Source organism: Paramacrobiotus metropolitanus, unplaced genomic scaffold, assembly GCF_019649055.1.
Source record: "Paramacrobiotus metropolitanus isolate TYO unplaced genomic scaffold, Prichtersi_v1.0 Parri_scaffold0000016, whole genome shotgun sequence".
Classification (NCBI taxonomy): Eukaryota; Metazoa; Tardigrada; class Eutardigrada; order Parachela; family Macrobiotidae; genus Paramacrobiotus; species Paramacrobiotus metropolitanus.
In genome coordinates this window covers 356,235-373,934 of record NW_026570236.1, presented here as the reverse complement: position 1 = coordinate 373,934, position 17,700 = coordinate 356,235, and the positions used below count along the sequence as shown (strand labels likewise).

The 17,700-nt window shown below is 37.6% G+C and overlaps 6 protein-coding genes and 1 long non-coding RNA gene across 8 annotated transcripts; 6 read left to right on the top strand and 1 right to left on the bottom strand.

Annotated features, from left to right (window-relative positions):
* Positions 1 to 511: 511 nt before the first annotated feature.
* On the top strand, positions 512 to 1,880 carry LOC129585346 (uncharacterized). Its single transcript, XM_055477983.1, has 4 exons — positions 512 to 653; positions 744 to 872; positions 1,094 to 1,389; positions 1,570 to 1,880. Exons 1-4 carry the CDS (start codon positions 593 to 595, stop codon positions 1,642 to 1,644), a joined length of 561 nt encoding a protein of 186 aa, XP_055333958.1. The 5' UTR covers positions 512 to 592; the 3' UTR covers positions 1,645 to 1,880.
* A 2,689-nt stretch (positions 1,881 to 4,569) lies between these two features.
* On the top strand, positions 4,570 to 6,142 carry LOC129585366 (uncharacterized). The gene is made up of 4 exons (XM_055478012.1): positions 4,570 to 4,653; positions 4,857 to 4,991; positions 5,338 to 5,633; positions 5,786 to 6,142. The coding sequence occupies exons 1-4, from the start codon at positions 4,611 to 4,613 to the stop codon at positions 5,882 to 5,884; spliced, it is 573 nt and encodes a 190-aa protein (XP_055333987.1). The 5' UTR covers positions 4,570 to 4,610; the 3' UTR covers positions 5,885 to 6,142.
* A 663-nt stretch (positions 6,143 to 6,805) lies between these two features.
* LOC129585287 (uncharacterized) lies at positions 6,806 to 8,473 on the top strand. Its single transcript, XM_055477913.1, has 4 exons — positions 6,806 to 6,912; positions 7,336 to 7,467; positions 7,610 to 7,911; positions 8,076 to 8,473. The coding sequence occupies exons 1-4, from the start codon at positions 6,870 to 6,872 to the stop codon at positions 8,172 to 8,174; spliced, it is 576 nt and encodes a 191-aa protein (XP_055333888.1). The 5' UTR covers positions 6,806 to 6,869; the 3' UTR covers positions 8,175 to 8,473.
* LOC129585289 (uncharacterized) lies at positions 7,244 to 10,692 on the bottom strand. The gene is made up of 3 exons (XR_008690002.1): positions 10,377 to 10,692; positions 10,071 to 10,203; positions 7,244 to 7,749 (listed from the first exon to the last, which is right to left on the bottom strand). It is a non-coding gene; the product is annotated as an uncharacterized LOC129585289 (long non-coding RNA).
* On the top strand, positions 9,240 to 10,717 carry LOC129585288 (uncharacterized). Its single transcript, XM_055477915.1, has 4 exons — positions 9,240 to 9,424; positions 9,544 to 9,681; positions 9,995 to 10,275; positions 10,449 to 10,717. The coding sequence occupies exons 1-4, from the start codon at positions 9,400 to 9,402 to the stop codon at positions 10,560 to 10,562; spliced, it is 558 nt and encodes a 185-aa protein (XP_055333890.1). The 5' UTR covers positions 9,240 to 9,399; the 3' UTR covers positions 10,563 to 10,717.
* A 782-nt stretch (positions 10,718 to 11,499) lies between these two features.
* On the top strand, positions 11,500 to 13,967 carry LOC129585282 (uncharacterized). 2 transcript variants are annotated; one of them, XM_055477908.1, is made up of 3 exons: positions 11,500 to 12,381; positions 12,583 to 12,891; positions 13,649 to 13,967. In XM_055477908.1, the coding sequence occupies exons 1-3, from the start codon at positions 12,250 to 12,252 to the stop codon at positions 13,748 to 13,750; spliced, it is 543 nt and encodes a 180-aa protein (XP_055333883.1). In that variant the 5' UTR covers positions 11,500 to 12,249; the 3' UTR covers positions 13,751 to 13,967. The 2 variants fall into 2 exon arrangements, with proteins under 2 accessions (XP_055333883.1, XP_055333884.1); XM_055477909.1 differs by having other exon boundaries at positions 11,711 to 12,361; positions 12,599 to 12,891; positions 13,649 to 13,960.
* Positions 13,968 to 14,913: 946 nt separating this feature from the next.
* LOC129585352 (uncharacterized) lies at positions 14,914 to 16,842 on the top strand. The gene is made up of 4 exons (XM_055477992.1): positions 14,914 to 15,110; positions 15,377 to 15,520; positions 15,852 to 16,147; positions 16,497 to 16,842. The coding sequence occupies exons 1-4, from the start codon at positions 15,071 to 15,073 to the stop codon at positions 16,662 to 16,664; spliced, it is 648 nt and encodes a 215-aa protein (XP_055333967.1). The 5' UTR covers positions 14,914 to 15,070; the 3' UTR covers positions 16,665 to 16,842.
* The last annotated feature ends 858 nt before the right edge of the window (positions 16,843 to 17,700 follow it).

The following is a 17,700-nucleotide window of genomic DNA, read 5'->3' as shown; positions in this document are numbered from 1 at the left end:
CAACAACAGAAAAAACTGGGATTTCGGCTGCCTACAGACAACCTCGAGCCTGTACGTTGCAATTTTAGTTTTCCAGAATTGATATTATAAAATTATTCGAAAAGAGCTGTACAATACGTTGGCTCTGAGGATACATAATTAATCTCAAGCTAGATAATGCGTGGTGCGAATATCGGTAAGCAGAATACGTTTCCTTGTAACTGCATATGACATTAGCAGTACATACCTGTGTACTGCGAATTTCTGGCAGTTTGACTTAAGTGTTTCTTCCTGTAAACTTCTATAATACCAGACGTGGCATTTGAAGATTTGACTATTACTGGCAAACATCGGGATTCTAATCGATCGTTAGTCCTTTCTAAGCATTTTTAACACTTGGCAGCTGCATAAATTTAGAGGAAATCTGCAGAAGCACTGACGTAGTTATAAGAAACGTTGATTAGATATTGCCAAAGGGTAAATTAATATCAATAAAATCACACGGACATGATACGTATCTGCATATTATGTAGAGGTATTGTACATTCCGTGGTATTCCTAACAAAAGCATTTTAAAGCTCTGACAGTTTTTCAAACCTGTTGCATTTGCAAAATGGCGCGCTGTTCAACCTGGGGCCTGTTATTTATCACGATCTTATACTTTATCGGTGCAGGTAAATTTATTGATACTTCTGTTTATGCATGCAGTGGCATACTGTATTATGCATTTTCCTTTGTTTGTGTATTATACTCTTAAATTATAGCACACGTCTGCCAAGCCCAAGGAATACAATCTGGAAATTCCTCTTGGTCATTAGATCCTTACCTGGGACAATATGATTTCGTCTTGGAGAGCCGACATCTTATGGAAGAATTCGTTAACGGAATCTTAGGTAAGCATTCTACAAATTTGAGTATGACCTGGACGTATGGACATATGCTGATGTATGTTCCCAGATTAAATAAATTTTTTCACAAAAACGTTATCCATTATACAAAATGTGTTGCGTATTAATATTCAATAAAAAATTCTTAAAATTAATATTAATATTTGGCCGATAAAAAGTCACCATAATTAGACAGTAGCTTTGCAGTCTTATGCAAATGTTTATAGATGTACCAAAAAATGTGGCCAATGGCCCGACCAGTATTATCTTCAGCAAGACAAGCGATGGAAAATACAAGCAGGAAACCGTACGGAGTGATCCAAAGTACAATGTTGTCAGCGTTTTTGTTCTGGGCGAAACATCATCCCTACAGACAGCCCCGGGATACAAGCTCAAGTCAACATATATGATGCCCGATCGGTATACTCTCCGTTCACGAATTTCCTACTGGAAAAACGATGTTGACGTCGCTGAATATGCAGTAACATTTTCATTCACCCCCGATGGCAGCGGAATAAGCAATGTATGTCATTAAAAATTCCAGATAAATGACCTTTAATGCGTAGCAATTCGACAGTTAAGTAAAATAACATGCAATGCATTAACATGCAATAACATATTCTTGAATAAACTTTACTCAAATTGTATCCTTTGTTCATCACTTTGTATACAGATAGTTGCGATCAGTTTGTTTTGATTGCAGGTTTTGGAGGTTATTCATCCAAAACAGTTTCAAGCGTCTGTAACCCTTGCTCGTAACCGGACTGGATCGCGATAATGCGCTTGCAGTATTACTGTATATTACTGTGCATATCACCATGTATTGTGCATCACTATGCATATACTGTACGGTATACTACTATGCATTTTTTTCAGTTTGCTTTACAGACTGTTACACAGGAACCTTACCAATTTATAAGTTTTTTCTTGAGTTGTTTGGAAAAGACCTGTGGCATTCGACAGCCAATTGTTGTAATAATAATAAAATGTGTTAATGCTGACTGCTAATTGGGCAAAACATGTACGATACTCGTGCAGAGCACAGAGAAAGATTTTAAACGGTTACCCAGAATTTGAAGATTCGCTACATATTTGTACCTTCGGTGCATACAGCTAACTTGAAGTTTTGGCAATTTTTTGCCACAGCTTCCTGAATACGAGCTATGTATTCGGGCAGCCTACACAAAAATGCTCAGTCGATGTCGCATGAATACCTGTTGCACGAAATACCGGAAGAACTTACTGCGCGAACAATGTGAGTATAGCCAAATGACCTCATGTCAAGGTGAAAATAAAGTGCAGTTTGCATATACAGTATCAGACTATATCATTTTCAACTCTATATTAGTTTAGAGCGTATAATTTAGTTACACCATTCACCTAATGAGCAGAAACAGTGTACAGATAAGTCAGGATAATATCCTGATTCTTATTGATCTAAATAAGAACGTTTTTATTTAGATCAATAAGAATCAGGATATAATCACAGGAACGTTCACGATATCAGGAACGTAATCAGGAACGTTCACGTGCTGTTAACAGCACGTGAACGTACTAGTACAGTACTGATACATATTATTGCTGCTGAGCGTGATGTACTCTTTATTTGTACATCTTGGATACTGTTGTTGTTCTCAAAGTACATCGTGATTTGCGTAACCCAATCCCACATCGTGATTTGCGTAACCCAATCCCTTCGCTCCGTGCAACGCCTCACCGTCGCCACAAATTCAGTTAGAGGATAATATTACTTATGCGAAAAAATGGAGCGGTGGAAATAAAGCTCGGACAAGTCAAGGAATGCACTGTCTGTAAACAGCAAATAAAAAAATTATAGTAAACACTTTAATTATCGTTTGCGCGACTGATGTCTTTAAAGTAACATGATTTTTTTCAAAAATTTGCATGACTTACATCGAAAAATCCACTGAAATCCGGATAAAATGCGAACATAATAACGAAATTTTCGATCCTATCGCCGAAATTCCATGAGTAATTTCCTTGCAGCGTATCCGCATTGAGCATCGTAAACCTGTAGGTTAATGTCTGTGTGGTGCCGGGAATGATGATGGTGCTCTGTACTCCCAGGACAAATGTCGACACGGCATCGTACTGGGATTCATTGCGGAGAACATACTGCTGATAATTCTGACCATCCGGTGTTTTGGTAAAGATTTGCCGCTCAAAACCCAGCGTTACAGAAAGCGGAACCCCTAAAGGTCACCCAACAGTGCTACATATACCAACTTCAGGCCGGCACTGTTAAACTGTAAAAGCATTTTAAGATATACGTTAAAATTTTCTCACCAACTCTTCCATGAGTGAAATTAACCATATTAATGGCTTGGGACATATCCATCTCGTACGATCCAAGAAAAGGATCCAGAGACCAAGGCGAGTCGCCCTGCGCGGGATTACACGGTGTGGCTCCGACGAGATCAGGACGAGGAAACCAGCGCAACATTAAAACACCAAATAAACTGCATAGCGCTAAACCATGCCATTTTATATTCCGCAGTATCATGATCGAATCGAGGCAAATAATTTGCAGTTACGTACACTTTTAGTCAAGTAATTATCTGCTCGCCGATAATTAAGGTGCTCGTTTTTACTTTTAGGTTTTTAGCTAGTTTATCAAGTCATCCGACGCTTCTACATTGCGAAATTTAAACATTACCATTTATAATTAAATTGTGGATATTCAATTTTGACACCGTGAGCTACCTTTCGAAGCGTATAAATGCTTTTGATACGTACTTTTACACCTTGCTTAACATGCTGTGCATTTGATTTTGTAGAAGTATGCACTATACTTACAAGGAAGGTGTGATAAATTATTGTTTTGGATACAATAACAATCGATGTATCTGGGAAATGCAAACTGATCGTGAGAAGATTTCAGTCTAATAAAATCCCTTTGTGCACCATTATGCACTAATTGATATGTTGTGAGGAGGTGAAAAAGTCGTACGGCAAAATTAGAGCAGCGGTGTCGAGCGTTTGTTGAGGATTGCATTTGCCATGCAGACTGTACAGTCTGTACTGTAGTGCGGTCAAGCTGGGTTAAGTAATCGTTTATGAGGAAAGGCTTTTGAAATCACCAGAACAGTTACGCATTTATCCTAACAATTTTATGAATGTTTGAATTTTGTGTTAAACGCACCCGCAGTAGCAGCTGCAGTTATTGTTTCGTCCATTCAAGAAATGCAAGAATTTGTAGATACATATACCGAACCTTTTAAGAGACAATTATTCCTAAAACCACCGCAACGAAGATCCTGAGAGATTTCCACGCATTTGCCGTTTCGTCTTACTTCTCGCGTTATTGCTGTTTGCTTCCTTATCATTGTTTTCCTGGCTGCCTTCCCGTGTGATACGTTACAAGAGCATTTCGGCATATAAAATTTAGTGAATAGTAATAAAAAATTTTTGGCGACATTAATTTAGAACAATAAAATGTGCTTATTGCTGTAGTATACTGGATTCTACTGCACATCAAAATGTGATTGATGAGAGGGATGTCATACATCTAACGTTCCTGCATACTTTAGAATTATTACAATTTCTTGTTACCTAATTTTAACCTAATTAAAAATCGTTCGATCCATTTAATTGACAATGATTACATTAACAAGTGCTAATAATGGTGTCTCTATATATACCGTAATATCGGCTGTTTGAGGATGTTGCTTCCGACCGGAAAGTCGTATCACTGCGTCTACTAGCCATTTGTTTACTTGCAGAATGGGTGGATTTCATTGCATTGTTGGTGTGGGTGTGACCTGGGGTAAGAACAGAAAAATCAATGTACGAGGCACGCCTAATCGCTCCACATTCTGTTGCGGTTAATTATACTTTTTGTGCGACCACATTCCGTCATAAGTTGTTATGGTTGTGAAATGTTTGCAGTGTATGCTTCTTATTATCAACTGGACTTATATTGAGAAACGTATCCACAATAACGTTTGTATTCACTGTACTCTTTTTTAGTCCTGTGTATGTCAGTTCTGACTGCCGATGACTACTATTCCTCCTCAACATGGTCGCTCGATCCATTTTTGGGATCTTACGATATGATTTGGGCGCAGCAAATCAATATGATCAACTTCACCGGCGGAATTATTGGTGAGTAAAAGGGGAGTAAACTGAAAAATTTATCTTTCGCAGTCGAAATAACCTTTTTATTGAATTACGGTTGTCTTTGATTTTCTGTAACACCTATTTTGGCGTCTATGCGGTTCGGACACCTTTGTGACCTTTTGCCGCAATAATAAAGGATTCATCACAGACATTTTGCCCATGGTATTTTAGTACCGCAATTAAGCTTTGAGTTTACGATGGTAACAGCAGCTAAAATGTTAGTTAAGGAATATATATACGCAAAGTGTTTTATACATATTTCTGTAGAGTAACTCTACAGATTGCGCCAAGCTTATGCTACACGCCTTTAATGAACCGAGTGACCCTTTAGGTATTCCCCTTGCCGAAGTAGCAACCGGCGAGCGGCAGACTTTTAATAAAACCATCGACGGCAAATACCAGCAGACTGTGGGTCGAACCGATCCACGGTTTGATGCGATCATAGTTTTTGAACTGAACAAACCTGGAATTGTCAACATACCCAACACCAGTCAAACGATCAACTACACTTTCATTATGCTGAATGCCACAACACTGCAAGGCACATACGAATGGAACTTTGGAGACCGCATTGCCGATTTCACCATCACCTTTGCGTTTTATCCGGATGCCAGTGGCTTCTTTGATGTAAGCTGACAGCATTTCAACAATATTGCAGATTAACTTACATCATTCACCCAGACAGTTTCGTAAACAATCATCATGCAGAGTTCATTTCATAAAACTATCCTTCAATTTTTATTGTTATATGAAAACGTTTACTTTTTTTCGACTTACAGACCGTTACATTGACAAAGCCAATGAATCTGGTGGCCACCGCTCCATTTTATCGGGTCAAATCTGGCGATACCGGACCAATTACACTTGGACCTTCGTAACAAAGATGTCGTCGGATCGTCGTATTTTAAACGTCAAAATTATGGGCCAATTATTTATTGATCTTAAACTTTGAACCAAAGCCGTTTTTTAATTAATTTTGTAATGGACAAATGAGACATTACACGCACGTCACTGCAGAAACGAAACTGATGGTGAAAGCAACGAAATCATACAGATTTTACAAAGTCCATGTTTAGGCTTTTTCAAATCAGAACAGCTCTTTTTCAAAACATTTTCGGAAATATGTAAGTGGCTGTAATAACCTGAATGATTTTAATTGTGCTATTTTGCATCGTATAAACAAACGATATCTGTTTGACTTTTTGCTTTAAGGTAAGCAGAACCGAAAATATTTGGGTAAAACTTTCTTATACACTACAACAAAACACTGGCAATGAAGGTGCCCAAAGGGCTCTGCATATTATTGCGAAAATACTTGTGGCCATATGCATTAATGCGGTGGCATATCTGCAAAAACAAAGTTACCTAAATTTAATCTCCGTTAAAGCTTGAAAATATGTTACCGCAGCGCACGGCCACCTGGTTTATATATCATAGGTACGCATGATTCCATCAGGATCCATCAGGATCTCTGATGTGCCGTACTAACATCGGAAAAGTGAAGGTTTTGCAAGCAGTATATCATATATGTACAGTGATAGAAGTAAACGATTGTGAATGGGCCTCAATATTTGGGATTTATCATCTGATCTAATATCGTTCACTTACATAACAGTACTAACGATAAATTAAGACGATACCCATTTAACGCGGTTATGGAAGCGGTTGCGTAGCGTAAACAACACCTTTCGGGCGCTTTACTTTATAGAATTAAAACACACATTAGTTAGATAACTTTAAATGCGTTCAATGTATAAAAGTCAAATTTTTTTGTAGTACCTTATATTGAATTACTCAATTGTCGAGAATTTTCCATCTCAGCGTAAGTTTCTACGGTTGGTAACTGCCATACTAGTAGCGATTATGCAAAAATTACTAAAAGCTAACTTCGCCGGCGTAGTGTGCGGTAAGTTGACAAGTTGAGGTAATCGGTTCACAAAACAATTTTCATTTCTTTTTTGTCATTGGATTTTAAATTTGATGAACCTTTAGCATGTGCAATGCATGCAAATAAAGCAGCAGAAACCTCTGTTTCTACTGAAGACGAGCATTAAAAGATGTCGCTGACTGTTAATTTTGTCGGAACTGTTTCCTCAAGTACCTAGATTAATATTTAAATATATAAGGATTTTGTTTGGATTAATGAACGTATATCCTCCCATTTCTTAGTGAAGAAGCAACAATGCAACTAAATATTTTAAATAGAGAAATCTGACTATTTTATTGCTTTCGTCCATGTCACCAGTTTTTTTTAGCTTTTTTTGCGACAAACTGATGATCGTTGATAAAATAAACCAAGCATAAAATGAACTTTCCCAATTTGTTACAGCTTTATGCCTTGTATCGGTGTTCAGTGCTGATGACTACTCTTCGACATGGTCGCTGGATCCGTTTTTGGGAAGCTATGACATGATATGGGCGCAGCAAACGAATATGATCAATTTGACTACCGGGGTTCAAGGTGGGCTACAGAAAAAGATTTCTTCTAACCGGAATGTAACCAAATAATGTTCTTTTGCTGAATTGATGAGGCTGGTTTATATAATTTGGATTGGTAGGCCTGGCGTGTGCATGCGGAGCCAAACTAACCAGTTGACCTTTAGGGGTACCATTATCGGTTACGCTGGGTGGAGAACGACAGACTTTTGTGAAACTGGCCGACGGAAAGTATCAACAGACGGTGGGCCGGAGTGATCCCCAATATCAAGCAATATTGGTATTTGAGTTGGGCAAACCGGGATTTCTGAAAATACCCAATACGAACAACACAATCAATTTTACCATGAGTATGGTCAATGCCACAACCATCCAGTCAAGTTACCACTTTACCTTCGACAATGGCCAACGTACTGCGGATTTTCTTTCGCAGTTTGCATTTAAACCAGACGCTAGCGGGTTTTTCGATGTAAGTTTGGTGTTTGTAGCGCAGACTAAATCGCTATTCGGCAAGTTACTTAATTATATGTTAAATAAGACCGTTGTGAAGTAAGTCTTAATTAAATACTGAAGAGCAATTTATGCTCGTAGTATTGATTCTGGTGTACTTCTTCTGCATTTCGATTTTTGCAGACGGTTGTAGTGACAAACCCATCGAATTTTGTGGCAACGGCGCCATTCTACCGACTTCCGGATGGGTATACCGGACCTATTACTCTGGGTCCATCTTGAAATCCGGACTGCGATCTCTAGTTCAATCCAACTGTGATAAAACGCTTGTTGTTTTTATCTTTTTTAAAGAACATGCCTGGCTTCTGATTTGTGCGAACATGAGTCTTCAACGAAATGTTACGTTTTTTATCTGAAAAAACAGAAAAACCTTTTTGGAATTCCTATACCCACTAGCATTTTACGCTAGTACAGATACTGGTGCTCTACAGTACTAATAATATTTTACTTTTTGCTAACGGAAATGTATTAATTATTGCAGTTAGTAAACCTTAGTTTCCTACAACGGGTTTTTTTAAATGTTAAGGGGATTAAAAACACATTTAAAAAGTATGAATATTCACATAGCAAATACAATGCATAGTGCAGTGTTACCGGACTAATCTTTAGAAAAGAATGATTACAATAATTATGCCGAGTTGAATTTCACACAATCTCATTTAGCTTAAAGCTCTATGTACGGAAGCTTAACCAGAGCGAGCTAGAATACCTGCACTCTGCAGAGGTCTTACACCACGAAACACTCTGTAGCATACTCTCTTAAGAAACCCTCTGTACCCTACGTAACAACCATACACTGTGCACTACAGATTAATGAGCGTGTCTCAAAATAAGGTAAGCGAATCTTTGCGTTCATAAATCTCCGTTCTCGTATATATAACATGTGTCTGTATCCGAATCATATTTTGCAAATTTACGCAATATCTTGTAATAATTTTGGTTCGGGCAAGCGCAAGGTCAACGGAAATCGGAAATGACCGCTGCCGTCACGGTAAAATATTTTCCACGGCAAAAGCTGTCAGACTAAATCGTACCACCGTGATGAAACAACCTGATATGACGTTTTCCAGAATCCGCTTTTCATTCATTCATGTTGCCGACAACATATACCGAATAACTGTTAAATTTACACACCCGCTAATTGTTGCTTTTCTGGAGGTAAATAACAAAATGTCGAATGACTTATGGCTGCCATACCTATACCTCATGTTGCTGCATTCTTAGCGCATACAAAATCGCAAAGGTTACGTAACAACACAGTACAATCCATAATTGCTCGCAGATAAACGTGCGGTATGTGGTTACAAACTTAGAAGGGCTTTTAATGCAGTGTTTCACAGAGTGTTCCAGCACGCAGATTTTCTAGGCAGACATCTCGATCTTCTCTTTCCGATCTCAGGAAATTCTATCTATCATACTCTTTTTCTAGTTCGGCGTTCGCACAAAAATGTTTTTATTTATCGTTCCATATGGTAAGAACTTCGCTTTTGACTTTCGGAATTTGGTTATACAGGGCAAAATACAAGTCAGATTGGCAGATGTGCGTAAGAGAGTCATTCGCGTCAAAACGTGTTAAGAATTCTTCTTGCAGCTTTTTATTTATTGAATGCGCTGGATGCTGCGGACTACAACTGTTCCTCGTTGTTTTCATTGGACCCTTTCTTAGGAGCTTATGATATAATATTTACTGGCCAAGTAAATTTGATAAATTTTACGAATGGACTACAAGGTAAAAAGATATTACTATGCAGAAACATGTAGATTGTAGAAACCGTTAAACATAATTATAGAATTAACGCTAACGTAAAAATTCCCAATAAATACGGACCATTTACGGTACGCGGAGTACTACCTATACTTGTCGTAAAAGCTATACATTATTATTGTGCATAAAACCGCAATGACGAATGGAAACTCATTCTGCATGTTGCAGTACGTACAAATTACAATTGTACATCTTTATTCTTTATACATCTTTATTGTGCTACGATAAGCAATTATAAATATTTTTTAAAAATAAATTTAACTGTTACTCTATATAGGAGTGCCGGTGTCAGTGATAATGGGCGGTGAACGACAAATTTTCGACAAAACTTCCGATGGAAAATACATACATACCACAAAACGAGCAAACTCCACCTTTAGCTCCTCGGTGACTTTTGAGCTGAACAAGCCGGGAACAGCCAGGACGGTGAACTTCACATTCTCAATGATCAACGCCACTGCACTACAAGGCACGTACGAACAGACCCTGCAGGATGGCCGAATTACCGATTATGTCATCATATACTCATTTAGTCCTGACGCCAGTAATTTGTGGATTGTAAGTTGCCACTTCATTTTACCGCTTTATAATCGTACCTGGAAGACCTGCAAAATAGCTCATTTGTACAATATTAACACAGAAGTTCCTATAAAAGTTACTTTACATACAATTCATGCAAAACAGGCCATAGACAGCAGCTCTGCTTAATCTGAATGTTGTATTCTTTTCAGACTATCACCGTATCAAAGCCAATCCAGCTTGCGGCATTTGTGCCCTTTTATCGTCTCAAAAACGGCGACGTGGGACCACTTACTTTAGCTCCACCAGCCACTTCGAATCGCTAAAAAACCAGTATGCATTAATAACGTTATTGATACTAAGGTTCCTGCGTATTTAAGAAAACTGAAGTGTTTGTTTATATATGGTCCATTTCAAATATCTGCAGTCAGCAGGCATGATCTTGTATTCCGCATAATAAAGATAATCGTCAGTTGCAGATTAACTTTATCCTAGCTTGTTGTTTAATAAGTACATAGTAACGTAACGGCCATGAACACTGATTTAAAAGCATACTGAAATCGTACTGTTTGCCTTTTATTCTCACTTTTATACGTAGCACATCAAGAAGACCGTTTCATTTATTTTTTCAAAAACATTTATTTCTGGCCTTCAAATTACACTGCGAGCTGCGTACGTAGTTATACCGGACTTTTTTCACTTACTACTCAGCCTAATGTACTAAAAATTGTTTTAATTGATGTACTAAAAATTGTGTCCTTCGAAAATATTCTATGAACAACCACAACAATTCTACGCAAAATTAGTTCAATTCTCGGTTCTTGTGTCGCTTAACAATTTGGTCATGGTAGTAAGCACACATGAATGAGTAAACATTCTCACTCTTGTTGACACTAACTCGTAAGTAAGTACGTAATACTCGTATATCTCTACTACGAGTATGTTTTGATAATTAAAGCGAAAATTTATTTACGGTAGTACTTACACTGTATATACGGCCTTCCAACTCTACTGTTTTATAGTTTTACTGGGCCAATGTGCTAATATTGTTTACTTTTACTGAACACTCTTCCTTATTAGCACAAAATGCGTGGTGATCAAGGACAGCGTATAACGATCACATTATAGTTTATACCGACCACAACATTAATTTGCCGGTGTTTGCTTGCTCAACACCGCCCTTATGCATTGCTAATGATACACAACCCAAAGTGCTTCTTTAATTGACATTTTTCATGCTCTGTGAAAACTCTTATTGGAAAATCGAATTAATGAGTTACCAGTATCTAATTCGTGAACAAAGTTCGTGGCAAAAGCTTGCTAATTTGTTATCAGTAATTTCATCAACTAAACCAGAAGAGCGGATAAACAGCACAATCCATAATCAAATCGATGGATTTAATAAGCTCTAATAAGGGCTCCGAGCTTTAACTTGCAAAGCTTATGTCTCCAGTTTTCGGCCAGCAGAACTAAACTGCTTGAGGTCATAATTTGCTCGCGGGAGATTGGTCTGTGTATACAGCAGATTTTAAGTTGCTTATATCAGAAAGAACCGTACAAGTGTCTATCAAGTTTTGACCTTGTTGCTGGTCATCATCGTACGCAAGGTTATCGGTTATGCAGCTTTTACCGGAAACAAACGTGTTTATTATGGGTTTTATCGTGTCAACTGCACGTCTTGCAGCAGCATTTTTATGATTGCAGATTAAAGTATGTACTTGCGATTTCGTGTGCAGCTTTGCAAAATAATAAAATTGCTGGAAGTTATGTGAAGTGCTCAGCGGTACTTGTGCGGTAGTGTTGTGTGCTTACCATTTCTCAAAAAGCCGATACCATTACGAACAGTTTTAAAATTATATCGTGTTCTTGTTAAACTACAGTAATTAATAAATCATCGTGTCACAGAAGGAGCATATTCCGCTTTGTGTCGGTCGAAAATTTGTTGTGCAGTGTACGAATTTGTTTAATCTAATTTAGTGATATTGCCGTGAAGTTACTAAAAAGTTACTAAAAATGGCATCAACGAATAGTGATGCAGGATGGAACCTTGATTCTTTTTTGGGAGCTTACGATATGATCTGGGATAAATCCTCCAATATGATCAACTTCTCGGAAGGGGTTGTTGGTATGCAGTATTCCTTGTCGGTAAATTTTTGTCCTGAGAATTATAGCCATGCAAATTGACTGGTATACGCAGATATTTCTGTGTTAAATTTGTAACCTTTATTATGGGATTATGGAACAAGTGATGGATTCAAAATTTATTCCCATTTTAAAGTGGGAATAGTTATACATAGACAGGGAGATACAGAGTAAACAATTCTTTTGAAATCGTATTGTTTTCAGTTTTTCTTTTGTACAGGGCTTCCGGCTTCAGTAATAAAGGAAGGTGAACGGCAGATTTACAAGAAAACAGGCGAACGAAAATATGAAATGCACGTTTTACGGAAAGATCCAAAATATAACATCATAGCCGATTTCGAATTGGGCAAAAAGACTGTCAAAAATCTTCCCAATAACCAGACCTTAAGTTATACTCTGGAAATGACCGGCGCCACGACCCTGAAAGGAACATATGAATGGGATTTTGGGGATCATATGGCGGCGTTCGGCATTGTCAACACGTTTAAACCAGACGGAAGCGGTTTTTTTAACGTACGATAATAAAATTAATATGGGAAATTACCCAAATATTATGTCTTACGCCACCAGTTTGTAATGTGTAAAAGTACTAGCATCCAATCCGACACATGCAGTCGAAGTACACGTACACGCCTTCTTTTGGCAGTTTACTCGGCAACATACGCATAACACAATTTTTAAATCGTTTGTTCTCGTATTGATGCCAATTTAAAGTATAAATTGAAATACATCTACATATAGTATAAGCTGTAACCTGAGTTATTAAAATTCTGCGCTTAACCACAGTCACATTAATTGCTGGTAACTACTTATTTATTAAAATTTTATGTACGGATATTGATTCTGTCATTACGTTCGAGCATATGGAAGGGGTTGTTGGTATGCACTATGCAGTATTCCTTGCCGGTACTAACAATAAGTAAATTTTTGTACTGAGAATTGTACTGTATGATACCTATTGTAGAAGTATAGGTGTATGATGACTGTGATTTCGGCTATCGTGCAGACATACAGTACTGTTATACTAGACCACGATCCGTGTCGTACTACCTAGTTTCTATGCTAGTACTGTACATTTACAGCTGTACATTTACAGGAGTGTTACGGATCCTTGATCATTTTGTAGATTTACCAGATTAGAGTATTACTTTGCTTCGGCACATTTTTTTGTTGTTCTAGCGAGTGTTATTTTATACGCTATTCCATTACATAGAAAAATTTCGAAAATGCTTACACTTGCTTAAAATGGTTATGTTTTTTCCTGTTCCAGGATGTCACCGTAACAAAACCAAAGGATCTGAGGGCACATGCTCCCTTCTATCGCATCAAAGAGGAGAACATTTCTGGCCCTATTACACTTGGACCATCATAATACACTTTGTTGCGTTTATTTCTGCATTTTGTTCACTGCAGTGCGTACGTTTTGGCTCAATCCGGATAATCTGGTTAAAGCTCTCAAAATATAGATATTAAGTGTTCATTATTCAAATTATTATTCACATTATTAAATGAGCACACAGATTCTGTCTATCTGAAAACTGGTGGAATTGACAATAAATAACAATTTAACCTCAAAACCGATAATTAAAGTACTGTATACGCGTTAGTAAGTTCACCTGTCCATATTCACCAGGCAGTGATTTAAAGAGTAGGTTTTTCGTTTTCCAACAGATTAAAAGGTTAATTTGAATGTGTACATATTATTTCCAAATACAATAAAATTTATTTGCACGGGCACATCACGGTGGAATATGGATCTTTTTTCATGGCTGCTTGGCAGTGATCAGCTGGATTGTTTTGTAACTTCGGAGGTACGCGTACATTCCCAGTGATTTCCCACAACATCATAAAAGCCGATCCGAATCGTCCAAATTTATGTCCCATACAAACCCAACGTTTTATATTTATTTCATTGTAACTGGTTGGGAGCGGCATCTTGCTTCAAAAAACAGAAAACGTCCAACAGAAAAACCGGGCGGTATATGAAACAGGCTGTTGTTCCACCAAAACGAATAATAGTGTTTTGGTAGGATAATAATCGCTAATTACCAGTGCAGTCTAATCTGCCAGTACCTTCACCGGGCGCGTTGTTTCCTAAAAATATTAATGCTTCCTAAAATAGAAACATTTACATTGATTAATGCTCGGCTCTCCATTAATGGTCTACATTTTCTAACAATGTCGTTGCCCAAAAAATGTTGACCTTTGCTGTTAATGCCATTGTAATCGAATGCGTCATACATAAAACTCGCGAGTGCCATTTACTGCCGGTAAGTGCACAATAGAAATGCAAACCCTAGATTCCACAAACTGCAATGGAAATGGCCAAGGTTAGAAGGTGATAATGTCCTTATGTTTACTTTACGAAAAGACTGCTTCCGATCCAGTGCCTATTTTTACACGTACTCATTGTTGATCATAATTATGATAATTTCGATAATCATTTACACAGACAGGAAAGCTAATACCGGCAACGGCGTTCGGCAGGACAATTGCCATATAAACCTCAGTTGTGGGAACCAGACTGTGAGAACAGCTGAGGTCAGCATATGTAAATTCAAGAACTCGTTACTCACTCTCTTCGCCTTTGTAAAGTTTGAAATTTGTTAGAAAAGTAGCAGTTTAGTCCTAAGCCTAATTGCCTGCCTGAAATCTGATCAAGTTTTTAATATTTTGACGTCTACACTCGGAGATGTTCATGCAGACCTTATTCCTTTATACCTTCTTTGCCGGTAAGGGGAAATTTAGTGTGAAGTGTGAACTTTGTTATTTTAAAACTTAAAATTAAAAATTAAAAAAGCTTAAAAATATAAACATAAAAGCTTTTGTACCACAGATGAGTTCCGAAATCGCTGTTATTTACGATGAATTGTGAACTATCAAAGATACGCCAGAACTGATCTTTATTTTCTATACATTCGTAGAAGTGCACTTGCGATATACCGAGTATATTGTAGTTTACAACTTAACAACTCTGTTTTTTTTATTCCTTTTGCAGTTCTCATAAATTACCGCCACTCTGTAGCAAAAGACCTTGATTTACCAAAGAAGCCACAATGGTCACTTGATCCGTTCCTTGGAACCTACGAAATGGATGCTGACAACAAGAACGCCATGAATGATTTTGCTTCTAAAATATTAGGTATGAAATGGCAAAAATGACATTATAGTATACCCTTGGTGCTTGCAATGTTTTATCTTTAACTTTTTGTAACTAAATTACTTCTAAAAAAATAATTTGCAAATTTTTGTAGTGCTGTATTTAAAAAACCAACCGTTGGCAGTCCATTAACGCTTGTTGATTCTATCTGTACTGTAAAATCCTTGCTCATATGCACATCGAAATCTTAAAATTGTTCTTGAATAATCTTGAAAAAGTATAAAAACAAGGCTTCGTTAATATTTAATTGTAAGAATCGCTGTCAGAGTATGCCGACCGTGAGAATCTGCATCATGCCGGTATAACATTTCAGGAATTCCAACAAAGACTCTGGAGAGCGGTGAGCGGCAGGTGTTTAACAAGACACATGACGGCACCAGATATCAACATTTTGTGCTACGAAATGAATCCAAATACAATGCCCACTCCACATTTCTGCTAGACAAGAAGACTAGTGTGCTAACGGACAGCGGTGCAACGATGACCTTTCACTTTGCTATGTTAAATGCTACGGTTTTACAAGGAAGTTATACTTTTTCAAACGGGGATAACGTCACGGATTTCACTACAAAGTTTATCTTTTCCCAAGATGCCACCACACTGACCAAGGTACACGCAAAATTTGATTACAGCATACCAGTCAGCTTACTAATCGGTTCGGATTTTTGGTAACAGCAACCCATAAAAATCAGATTACAAAAAATTACTAATAAACCGGACGTACCTGATTACAAAAATGAATTTTCCCGTATGGGTGAAGCGCTGCTGGGAAGTGTAAAAGTTTTTCGTTTTGCATCTTAGAGCAAATCAAAAACTCAAAACAATTTACACTCTTGCAATTAAATGTAAGTACTACTTTGACAAATGACTATATTTTTAAAATTAATTTTTTTAATTTATTTTTTTTTGTTGCCGCCATGATCCATTTTTAAAATAACTAGCCGATTCAATGCCTTAGATTGCCCGGGTTTTATATCCAGAGGAATTCCAAGCCATGGCCGTTTTCCATCGAATTTCCAAGCCACAATCTCCGAAATCCCAGCCCGCACCACCCGTTCCCAGTGGCGAAACCGCGGAAATCTCCCAAACACTGCATACCGACGGGGAAACAGTATCGCACCTTTAAAATTTATTAGAATTCATACTCTGCCTGTGTTTTATAATCATGTCAAGCATTTGCTTTATACCGGTAGATAGTCTTTCACCAGCACCGTTAAATTGTTCGAGAAGAGTACTGTGCAGGCACTGCTTTCTGTATCACTTGGTAGTCTGCGCTTTATTAACCGAAATATAAACCAACACAACTGACGATCTTTGTGGAAAAATTTATCATACACAAAATTATAATAATAATTAAAAAGCTGAGTACAAAAAACACTTGTATTTATCGCACTAAAAGGGTCGGGATTGAGTCATAAACATGTACATACCAGCATTCATAATAAATATTCAGAAACGCCAATTATGATCTTTGGCAATAAGGTTAAAACTGTTCAGCACATGCTACGCACTTGCAGTTTATATGATTTTGAGGAGGGCAGAAAATGCAGAACAAAGCGAACCTACAAAATACAGAACTTTCTCGTGAACGGAGGGCAACGCGAGTGTAGGCCTGGGGTATGTGCTGGTTAAGTACGAGACTGGATGGATATGACCACTTTATTTTATTCAAACAAGTACTTTGATAAGTGGCCATTTATGCGGTGAATGGACAAAATGGTGATGCAACTGCATTAAAAAAATCTCAAAAAATTAATAAGCTATATTAGCAATGCACCGGATCCGGTAATAATATTCATGATCAGGCAAATCAAAATTAACCAAAACCACCGAAACCTGAAATCACTGGTACCGATTACATAACGAATACGTTGCGTGTTTCGCATAGGTTAATTTTTATGTATTTCTCCAGTATTTATCGCATGACCAGCTTCATCTGCTCAACTATACACTGCTCATAGATTCCGTCAGTCAAGGGTAATACGAGTATTTATTAATAAAAAAGTCACTAAAATCTTGTAGGCGGTCAACCTACACGTTCCACGGGTGAACTCTATCTTGTACGATAATTTCAGTGGTCACGTACAAGTAGACAGAACCGAATTATAAACCGGTCATTTTTACTCTGATGATTAATTAACAGTTATTTGCTCCAGAATGAT

What these genes read in the sequence shown, in the direction of transcription:
- LOC129585282 (XM_055477908.1), top strand. Translation starts at nt 12,250, where the DNA reads ATGGCATCAACGAATAGTGATGCAGGATGGAACCTTGATTCTTTTTTG. An exon ending in GTATGCAGTATTCCTTGTCG is followed by an intron (nt 12,382 to 12,582) that starts GTAAATTTTTGT and finishes TATTGTTTTCAG; the next exon opens with TTTTTCTTTTGTACAGGGCT. An exon ending in ACGGAAGCGGTTTTTTTAAC is followed by an intron (nt 12,892 to 13,648) that starts GTACGATAATAA and finishes TTCCTGTTCCAG; the next exon opens with GATGTCACCGTAACAAAACC.
- LOC129585352 (XM_055477992.1), top strand. Translation starts at nt 15,071, where the DNA reads ATGTTCATGCAGACCTTATTCCTTTATACCTTCTTTGCCG. An exon ending in TTTTGCTTCTAAAATATTAG is followed by an intron (nt 15,521 to 15,851) that starts GTATGAAATGGC and finishes ATAACATTTCAG; the next exon opens with GAATTCCAACAAAGACTCTG. An exon ending in ATGCCACCACACTGACCAAG is followed by an intron (nt 16,148 to 16,496) that starts GTACACGCAAAA and finishes TCAATGCCTTAG; the next exon opens with ATTGCCCGGGTTTTATATCC.
- LOC129585288 (XM_055477915.1), top strand. Translation starts at nt 9,400, where the DNA reads ATGTTTTTATTTATCGTTCCATATG. An exon ending in TTTATTTATCGTTCCATATG is followed by an intron (nt 9,425 to 9,543) that starts GTAAGAACTTCG and finishes TTCTTCTTGCAG; the next exon opens with CTTTTTATTTATTGAATGCG. An exon ending in TTTTACGAATGGACTACAAG is followed by an intron (nt 9,682 to 9,994) that starts GTAAAAAGATAT and finishes TACTCTATATAG; the next exon opens with GAGTGCCGGTGTCAGTGATA.
- LOC129585366 (XM_055478012.1), top strand. Translation starts at nt 4,611, where the DNA reads ATGGGTGGATTTCATTGCATTGTTGGTGTGGGTGTGACCTGGG. An exon ending in CTTCACCGGCGGAATTATTG is followed by an intron (nt 4,992 to 5,337) that starts GTGAGTAAAAGG and finishes GTGACCCTTTAG; the next exon opens with GTATTCCCCTTGCCGAAGTA. An exon ending in ATGCCAGTGGCTTCTTTGAT is followed by an intron (nt 5,634 to 5,785) that starts GTAAGCTGACAG and finishes TTCGACTTACAG; the next exon opens with ACCGTTACATTGACAAAGCC.
- LOC129585287 (XM_055477913.1), top strand. Translation starts at nt 6,870, where the DNA reads ATGCAAAAATTACTAAAAGCTAACTTCGCCGGCGTAGTGTGCG. An exon ending in CTTCGCCGGCGTAGTGTGCG is followed by an intron (nt 6,913 to 7,335) that starts GTAAGTTGACAA and finishes AATTTGTTACAG; the next exon opens with CTTTATGCCTTGTATCGGTG. An exon ending in TTTGACTACCGGGGTTCAAG is followed by an intron (nt 7,468 to 7,609) that starts GTGGGCTACAGA and finishes GTTGACCTTTAG; the next exon opens with GGGTACCATTATCGGTTACG.
- LOC129585346 (XM_055477983.1), top strand. Translation starts at nt 593, where the DNA reads ATGGCGCGCTGTTCAACCTGGGGCCTGTTATTTATCACGATCTTATAC. An exon ending in CTTATACTTTATCGGTGCAG is followed by an intron (nt 654 to 743) that starts GTAAATTTATTG and finishes CTTAAATTATAG; the next exon opens with CACACGTCTGCCAAGCCCAA. An exon ending in ATGGCAGCGGAATAAGCAAT is followed by an intron (nt 1,390 to 1,569) that starts GTATGTCATTAA and finishes TTTTGATTGCAG; the next exon opens with GTTTTGGAGGTTATTCATCC.